This window comes from Otolemur garnettii, unplaced genomic scaffold (genome assembly GCF_000181295.1).
Source record: "Otolemur garnettii isolate 467f Iridium unplaced genomic scaffold, OtoGar3 scaffold00046, whole genome shotgun sequence".
Classification (NCBI taxonomy): Eukaryota; Metazoa; Chordata; class Mammalia; order Primates; family Galagidae; genus Otolemur; species Otolemur garnettii.
The window spans coordinates 1,773,789-1,783,351 of NW_003852441.1; the positions used below are offsets into that span (position 1 = coordinate 1,773,789).

Genomic DNA, 9,563 nt, shown 5'->3' on the forward strand with positions numbered 1-9,563 from the left:
CCCGGGCTAGATTCGAACCCGCCACCTTAGGTGTATGTGGCTGGTGCCTTAGCCACTTGAGCCACAGGCGCTGAGCCAACTCGGCTATTTTTTGTTGCAACTGTCGTTTAGCTGGCCCGGGCCGGGTTTGAACCCGCCAACCTCAGTGTATGTGGCTAGCGCCGTAACCACTATGATAAGGGCACCAAGCAGCACCCAGCTATTTTTTAGAGACAGAGGTCTTGCTCTTGCTCAGGCTGGTCTCGAATTCATGACCTCAAGCAATCCACCCACCTCAGCCTCCCAGAGTGCTCGGATTACAGACGCCAGTCACAGTGGCTGGCCCTGCTGAGTGCTTTTCAAATCTACCCGTTCCCCTGGTCACCACCACCTAGGATTCTGTTTTAATTGGTCCAGAGTGAGACCTGGGCATCAGGAGCTCTCAGAGCACCCCAGATGATTCCAATGTGCTGCCAAGTTCATGACCCACTGGCTGAATTCATTAAGACCTTTGAACAGTCCCTACCCTAAATCAGTGGCTCTGAGCACAACGGACTTCTGGCAATAGCTGAGGACATTTCTGGTTATCATAACTGTGGTAGAGGGGCTGCTCCTGGTAGAAGCCAGGAAGGCTGTGGGAGTCAGCTGGCTTTCAGGCCAAGGTCGAAAACCCCTGTCCTAGGCCTATAGACTTAATAACTAAGAAAGTTCAGCTGGGGTTTTAGATAACAAGCTCTACATGCCAATTTTTACATTTGCTCCAACACTTTAAGCCTGCTAATTTAGAAAGAGCTGAGAAGGCAAAAGGCAGTTTTCATTACTTTCCCTTGAAGCAGAGGCCCCTGTTACTGTTCTCTTTTTTTTCCCTTAATGCAGGCTGACCCAGACCTACGTCATGGTCTTCATTCCAGCTCTTCCTGTAAGTGTTCAAGAGGAAAGAGGGTCCCTTCTTGAGGTCTGCTGGTGAAAAGTAGCTTTACTATCTGGGAACCCAATGTAGTGGTTCAGCCTTAGATGATTCTAGAAAGTGTGGTTTCAATTATGCCTATTAAGTTTGTCTCAAAGAAACACCAGGATCAAGGTGACTCAAAAAGGCTGAACTCCTATAGCTAGAGGGACCTCCAAGACTGTCTGTGAAGAGTGCAGACTTTTTATTTCATACAGAGGGAAAGTCTTTTCTTTCTTTTTTTTTTTTTTTTTTTGAGACAGTCTCACTACATCACACTCAGTAGAATGCCATGGCATCACAGCTCATAGCAACCTCCAACTCTTGGGCTCAAATGATTCTCTTGCCTCAGCTTCCCAAGTAGCTGGGATCACAGGCCCGACACAATGCCCGGGTATTTTTTGTGTGGGGGGGCAGTTGCAGGTGTCATTGTTGGTTAGCAGGCCCAGGCCGGGCTCAAACCTGCCACCTTTGGTATATGTGGCTGGCACCCTACTCACTGAGCTACAGATGCTGAGCCCAGGGGGAAAGTCTTAACCAACTCAGAGCCCCTGAGGGCATCACTTAGAACCTTTAGACCACTTTTTGTCTGCTGTGATCACACAAAAACTGTCAGTTTGCATTAATATTTGACAGAGCAGTGCATAGTCCTTGAGCTATAAAAGCCAAAGTTATTCAGCTGGACAGTGTAGCTGAATTAGTCTGCTTGGCCTTTCATGACCTAATACCACAGATGGGGTTAAACAGCAGAATTTTTTTTTTTTTTTTTTTTTTTTTGAGACAGAGTCTCACTCTATGCCCTGGGTAAAGTGTCATGGCATCATAGCTCAGAGCAACCTCAGTCTCTTGGGATCAAGTGATCCTCTTGTTTCGGCCTTCCCAGTAGCTGAAACTACAGGTGCCCACCACAATACCCATCTAGTTTTTCTATTTTTAGTAGAGACAGGGTCTCACTCTTGATCATGACTCATGAGCTCAGGCATTCTACCCACCTCGGCCTCCCAGAGTGCTAGGATTACAGGTGTGAGCCACCACACCAGGCCCCTAAACAACAGAAATTTACTTCTCACGGTCTGGAAGCTGGAAGTCCAAGGTCAGGCTGCCAAGAGGCATGGTTCCCCAGCAGCCTCTTTTCTTGGCTTGCCGATGGTCTCCCTCTTGCCACCTCTGCACATGGCTGTCCCTTGGCCCGTGCCACACTCCTGGTGTCTCCTGTCTTCCTGGTGACACCAGTCCTCCTGGATCAGGGTCCCACCCTGATGACCTCATTTTAATTTAATCACCTTATTGAAGACCGGTGACTCCAGATACAGATACAGATACATTAGGGGTCAGAGCTTCAACAAAGGAATTTAGGGGACACAATTCAGTATTTGCCCTCCTCATTGGCATCATGCTCTTTAATTTATCCTGAAACCTTCCAAGTGTGATATGCTTTAATTATTCTACCAAGGAGGGCTGTAGCCTGGTCTGCAGGGAAGTGCCCACCTGGAGTTTGTCCTGGGACCTGCTTTCCATGCAGTGTCCCCAGAAGAGCACTCGCCATGCTCCCAAGGAAACTATACCTCCTTTTGCTGGATGAGGGGTTGCCTGGTTTATGTGCGTCCATGAAGGAGATGCAGGAAACACCCAGGCATGGCCCCCCTGCCCCTGGCCCCACCCTGAGATGACAGCCTCTGTGGCTCCAGTTCTGGGCCGTGTGACCTCACTGTTGTGTGGCGAGGCTGAACGTTAATATTTATCTCTCTTGTTCTCTCGTAGGCAACCTTTCTTTATATGTTACAAGTTAAATATTTGCTCAACCAGGTAATGCTGTCTTTTTCTCGGGGAGGCTAATGGGAGTTTGTACCTTTCTGGGATGAGGGGCCCTGAAGACCCCCAGGGCCAGGGCTACTTGGCAGGGTGAGGGGAGCTAACCTACCAGGAGCCACCGGGAAACATTCTTTAGTGTTGTACACACAGGACTTTGATGTTGAAAGGTTTGTTAAGTGATATCAAGGAAAGAATACGTTATTTTTGGCTTTGGAAAATTCTTATCCAATTCCTACTTGGAAATATTGTCATTGGCAAGGTAGGATCAGAGCCTTGGTGTTCTTTGGCTCTGCACTTGATCCCAGCTCCCTAGGAGGAAGGGTGCATGCTGGTCCACTCCCCAGACAGAATGGAGGGTCAGGGTGGCCTGTCTGGCTCCAGAGAGCTGACCTCTGCTGTTTTTTGTCTGAAAGGCCCCATTTTCCTCAGCGGGGACATGAAAGCTCAAATTGTAACAATGCCTAATGTCAACCAGAGCTCTTCACATGTGGTTCACGGTCATAGCCAAAGGCCCCATCGTGGTTGCCTTGACTTGGTGGGTTTGGATCTATGAGGCCAACATATGTAGGACTGTCAGCTTCCTTCCAGGTAAATTCAGGCAAACAGGGGTGCCAGGCAATGAATGCTGCCACACAGGCAGGCCTTCCAGGCAGATGTACCAGGGAAGGATGTGGGAGAGGAGAAAAACAGAAGCTCCCCACGTATCCAGCACTCTTAAAATTAAGCTAATATCCTATTAACAAAACAAGACTATTTCAAGTCTTGATTAGTGTTAGAACTGTGTACTTGAAATAGCTGTGGACTAGAGAAGGACGTCAGCATACCTGATTTATCTCTGGTTATCTCCTTTCGATCTGAAGCAAGGTAGGCGCCTTAGCACCTGGCAGGGCCTTCTGCCTGACTCAGCCTCCCAAGCTGTGGTGGCCCCAATCTCAGGTTCTGACTTGACCAAGTGAGGAAACCCTTGTCTCCAATACCCTGAGGCATAAGGAAGGATCTAGAAGCAGGAGCCAAGAGCTGAGAGGGGTCTGGAGGTTTGAACTGGATTACAGAGGACATGTAGAAGGAAGTGGGGAGGGCTCCCACACAGAGGAGCAGGAGCCTGTTCACAGAGGGTGGGACATGTGGAGTCTGGTTAGGGCACTGCGGGGATGGGGGCGGGGGGAGGGGGGCTCCCGAGAGGTGGGCTGGCCCCTGGTCAGCACGTGTTGGGCCTTGTGTTCTCTGCTGGGGGTGTTAGTTTTGGAAAGAAACTAATTGGCAGGGGGAAGACAGCCCCTAGGGAGACAGCTGACCATGGCTGAGTGTAGTGCCTATGAGAAGCAGCTGGGTTTCTGGAGACATTTAGTATCCAGGAGAGGGTGTAGGGTCGGTAGAGAGCCGGGCAAGGCCTGAGGGTAGGGGATACTCACACTTACAGGGGAGAGTGAGAGGCCTTGGAAGGGACAGTGACTCCAGTGACTCACTGCAAGGTTGCCATCACTCTGTCTCTGTGTCCTGACAGTCACGTTCACGTCGCTGACCCTCATCATTCTTTCCAGCTGCCTTTAAGAGATGCCCACCCTGTAGGCCTGGCCTCTCTGCCTGCCCTACTCCTCTGCTCTCCTGCATTCCATCCCGGGGAGGGGTCTTGGCCTTCTTCTCTCCTAGGCAACTGGCCTTTTGGGCCCTGTTACTTCCATCTCTCCATCTTTCCTTCCTGTGAAGGTCCTGTAGCTTCTGCCTGCCCCTCCCCCCTCTGTGCCGTGGCCTAATTCACTTCCTGTCATTTGTCCCTCTGTGTCATTTCAGAGGCCTTTCATGCAGCTCCCTGCTGCCATCTGCCTGAAACACAAATCTGGTCACAGATTTCCTCACTAAAAACCAACCTGGTCTCTGGGTAAATAAGTGGCCCACATGAAGGGTCAGCCAAGACTCTGGTCCCCACCCCATCAGTCAATGATCACCAAGACACACCTGCAGTCTGGCCACAGGTGGCAGCTGGGCTTATTGACCCATCGCGCTGACAGAGACCAGAGTTGGGGTGTCTCAGCAGACAGAGAAAGAGGAGTTATGAGTCTGGAGAAGTGTGGGGTTCAGGTGACATTTAAGGAGGCCGTGGTTGGTAGGTGCAGAGCAGGGCTGGAGTAGAGTTGTGAACATCCAGTCTGGACTGCAACACAGACGCATTTCCTCTTCCTTGGCAACTGGAAGGCTGAGTGGCTGCAGGAGGAGGAGAGAAGCAGAGCCCGGCAGCTCTGTGCCCAGCTGGAAGCCGAGGCTGCTCCTTGGTGTTGAAGAGACTTCCAGCCTCCAGCCAAGAGCAACATGTGTTCTTTTTGCTGATATGATTTCAAACAGCAAAACTTCCTACCATCCACGATTTTAGAGGACAAAGTTTCTCAGTGAATAAGGAAGCTATGGTCATTCCGACAGTGGGATGGTGTGACCATGGAAGGAACAGTTGTTCCTCTTACCTTTGAAGCTGACTTTATCTGTGTCTGTTTTTCTTTTTTTCTTTCTTTTTTTTTTTTTTTTGAGACAGAGCCTCAAGCTATTCCCCTATGGTATCACAGCTCACAGCACCCTTCAACCCTTAAGCAAGTCTCCTGCCTCAGCCTCCCAAGTAGCTGGGACCACAGGCATCTGCCACAGTGCCTGGCTATTTTTTGGTTGCAGCTATTGTTGTTGTTTGGCGGGCCCAGGCTGGATTTGAACCCACCACCTTAGGTGTATGTGGCTGGCACTTTAGCCACTTGAGCCACAGGCGCCGAGCCTATCTGTGTCTGTTTTTGTACCTTGAAGTGTGGCAGGACAGATTTCTACTTCCCTGGTCCAATGTAATTTTTCTTTCTTTCTTATTCTTGAGATAAAGTGCCATGGTGTCATAGCTCACAGCAACCTTTAACTCCTGGGCTCAAGCAATCCTTTTGCCTCAGTCTCCCGAGTAACTGGGACTACAAGGTGCCCACCAGAACACCTAGCTAATTTTTCTCTTTTTGGTAGAGACGGGGTCTTGGTCTTGCTCAGGCTAGTCTTGAACTCCTGAGCTCAGCTGATCCACCTGCCTTGGCCTCCCAGGGTGCTGGGATTACAGGTGTGAGCCACTACGCTGGGCCTTATGTGATTTTGCTTTCATGCCCTAAGTCTTATTTGGAGATTCCAAAAGGTCTGGATGTTTCTTCTGCCCCTGCCCCTGTACTCATGAGAGTCAGATCTGATGGGACCATTCCACACTCCAGAAAAAAACACGAGCTTCTTAAGATTTTCATAGGTCAGTTTTCTGAATTTTAATTTTGTTCAAGAAAGTATTGTCATTTTCTCCCATCATCCAGTACTGAATATTAAAAGTGTTGAACCCTTTTAATCTCTGCCAGTCCTCCCACCGTCGGGTCTGAGCCATTCCTCTTCTTCCCCGTCTGCATTTTCTCATTTTCTGCCCATACCTCGCCGTGGCCAGAACTCTGCACTTCTCACCTAAGAGAGAAGAGGATGGGGGGGTGGGAAGTAGGAGCAGCAAGACTGTGGTTCCTCCAGCTAAGCCTTTCTTCCAGACCTGTGACACCAAATGCGTTTGGGTAGCCGAAAGGCAGGGTGGCTCTGCAGGTCTCAAGGATGGCCTGCCATGTCCTTGTTCCAGGGAATCGTACTGCCCCAGATTGTAACCGGACTTGCAGCCAACCTTGTCAATGCCCTCGCCAACTATCTGCTTCTCCATCAACTGCATCTTGGGGTGATGTGAGTCCATCCTACTCTTGGGACTGGGAGATGGGTGACTTGCATGTGGCTTTTCCAGGGGGGAGAAGAATGAGTGGGCTCTTCAGCTGGTTCTTGCACCACTCTGGAAAGCACTGTCAGGGATGGAGGGCGACGCTGCTCAGGGAAGAGGAAGACTTCAGGGCCTGCCGAGGATGGATAGTCGGATGGCCCAGCCCCCTCCTCACCGAAGGAGCCCCCCCTCACTGGGACCATTCTTTCCAGAGGCTCTGCACTGGCAAATATGATTTCACAGTTCACCCTGGCTCTATTGCTCTTTCTCTACATCCTTGGGAAGAAACTGCACCAAGCTACATGGGGAGGTAAGGACTGCATTTAGTCTACCAACTTGGACATGGGTTTTGTCTCGGGTTCACTGTGGCCTGACTGCCAGATGGATCGGAATCATGCGTGTCCCACCTGCAGGGTGGTCCCTCGAGTGCCTGCAGGACTGGGCTTCCTTCCTCCACCTGGCCATCCCCAGCATGCTCATGCTGTGCATCGAGTGGTGGGCCTACGAGGTCGGCAGCTTCCTGAGCGGTCCGTATGCACACGGATGACGGTGACTGGTGGGAGCATAGGGCCCTATCCAAAAGCAGGTGTCAGCTGTCTTTCCTCACCAGGTATTCTCGGCATGGTGGAGCTGGGAGCTCAGTCCATTGTGTATGAACTGGCTGTGATCGTGTACATGGTAAGCGTCAGAGGGCCAGTCGTGCAGAGCCCCTAACTGTCTCCCTTGCTTGGTACCAGGCAGTCCTACGGATGAGCACAGGGTTCATACCTTAGGTGGTCATTTATGAAATGATGGATGAAAGTAGCATCTCATCCTGGAGCCCGGGAGAGGGCTTCTGGTGCAGTTGGGTCTCCCTCTGAACAGAAGGGGACATGCTGGGCAGAAACCCCAAATGACCCGTGGGTCCCCTTTCTCCTAACAGCTCCAATCTGCAAGGTTTGATTTTCTTTCCATACTTCTAGAATCTCTTTCAGTTGTCACAACACAGATGTCTTGGGAGGGGGACAGGTGGGCAACATAAAGGACAGATGAGACTGGGCGTTTGGCAATAAACAACAAGCCACCGGCCCACATCATCCTGCCTGGTGTGAACTCTCTGTAAGCACAGGGGCGCAGGAGAAGCGAAGGCAGGGTCTCAAAGAGGTATTTGTTCACCTGTGTTCACAGCAGCATTATTCAGAATAGCCACAAGGTGGAAGCAACCCCCTGGCCATGGATGGATGAAGGGCTAAGCCAACCGAGGCATATGCATACGATGGAATAGTATTCAAACCGGACAGGAAAAAAAAGATGTGATAGAGAACCCCTGTCATTAGAGACTTTCCTTTGATTTTGTTTTACTGAAAAGATCAACTGAAAATTCGGAAGGACTCTCTTCTCCAACAAATGCCACTTGAAAAATATACAATTAAAGGCAGAAAAGGGAGTTTAGAATTTGCCTTGTAAGAAGAGACTAAAGCCAGCAGATGTGGTCTGTCTCTACTCGATATTGATTACATTTTAAAGGTACATACAATGTACATTTTTGTCTTTAAGAATAATTCTCTGGGAGGCCAAGGCAGGTGGATTGCCTGAGCTCATGGGTTTGAGACCAGCCTGAGCCAGAGTGAGATCTCGTCTCTAAAAATAGCCAGGCATTGTGGTGGGCACCTGTAGTCCCAGCTACTCCGGAGGCTGAGGCAAGAGAATTTCTTGAGCCCAAAAGTTTGAGGTTGCTGTGAGCTAAGATGCCACAGCACTCTGCTGAGGGCAACAAAATGAGACTCTTGTCTCCAAAAAGAAAGAAAGAAAAACAAGAATAATTTTCCTAAGGACCTGTGTTTTTTGTTTGGGGATTTCTTTTTTTAACTGATGGTGGAATTTTTTAACCTATATTTTTCACTTAAATGCTTTTTACATTTTTGTTTTGGTAAGTTCAGTAACTGCATCTAAAGCAAATGGGTAACAGTACATAGTATTCCACTATATGAAGGGCAATTTTTTATTTTTTTGAGGCAGAGTTTTACTTTGTCATCCTTGGTGGAGTGCTGTGGCGTCACAGCTCACAGCAACCTCCAAATCCTGGGCTTAGGTGATTCTCTTGCCTCAGCCTCCCAAGTAGCTGGGACTACAGGTGCCCACCATAATGCCCGGCTATTTTTGTTGCGGTTCAGCCAGGACCAGGTTCAAATCTGCCACCCTCTGTATATGGGGCCAGTGCCTTATCCACTGAGCCACAGGCACTGCCCAAAGGACAATTTTTAAACCAATCTCATTGTTGAATATTTAGTTTATTTCCAACATTTCAAAAAAATTTTATTTTTGAAAGAAGAGTCTTACTCTGTGGCCCTGGGTAGAGTGCTGTGATATCATAGCTCACAGCAACCTCAAACTGTTGGCTTAAGAGATCCTCTTGCCTTAGCCTTCCAAGTAGCTATGGGACTACAGGTACCTGCCACAACACAGGCTAGTTTTTCTATTTTTAGTAGAGATGGGGTCTTGCTCTTGCTCAGGCTGGTCTTGAACTCCTGAGCTCAAGGGATCCACCCACCTCGGCCTCCCAGAGTGCTAGGATTACAGGTGTGAGCCACTGCACCTAGCCCATTTCAGTATTATTAACAACACTTCAATGGACATGCTACGAGAAATATTTCTGTTTGGTTATTTCTTTAATAAATTTCTAAAAGTGAAACAGTTACAATTTTATGTCTTTTTGCATGTTTCCATATGATTATTTATTTATTTATTTATTTTTGAGAGAGTCTTGGTCACCCTGGGTAGAGTGCCATGGCATCATCATAACTCACAGAACCTCAAACTATTGGGTTCAAGAGCTCTTCTTGCCTCAGCTTCCCAAGTAATTTTTGTATTTTTAGCAGAGATGGGGTCTCATTCTTGTTCAGACTAGTCTTGAACTCCTGAGCTCAGGTGATCCACCTGCCTCAGCCTCCCAGGGTGCTAAGATTATAGGTGTGAATCACCATGCTCAACCTACATAATTTTTCTTTCTTTTTTTTTTTTTTCTGAGACAGGAGCCTCAAGCTGTCCCCCTGGGTAGAGTGCCGTGGCATCTCAGCTCACAGCAACCTCCAACTCCTG

At 49.0% G+C, this 9,563-nt stretch overlaps 1 protein-coding gene across 1 annotated transcript in view; it reads left to right on the forward strand.

Annotated features, from left to right (window-relative positions):
- The window catches only part of LOC100942510 (multidrug and toxin extrusion protein 1), a 39,461-nt gene that overhangs the window by 16,233 nt on the left and 13,665 nt on the right, over window positions 1–9,563 (forward strand). Inside the window, exons 5-10 of the mRNA XM_012806065.2 lie at window positions 856–898; window positions 2,687–2,731; window positions 6,357–6,454; window positions 6,698–6,795; window positions 6,899–7,012; window positions 7,096–7,163. Coding sequence (XP_012661519.1) covers window positions 856–898; window positions 2,687–2,731; window positions 6,357–6,454; window positions 6,698–6,795; window positions 6,899–7,012; window positions 7,096–7,163 — 466 coding nt within the window. The remainder of the gene's footprint in view (window positions 1–855; window positions 899–2,686; window positions 2,732–6,356; window positions 6,455–6,697; window positions 6,796–6,898; window positions 7,013–7,095; window positions 7,164–9,563) is intronic.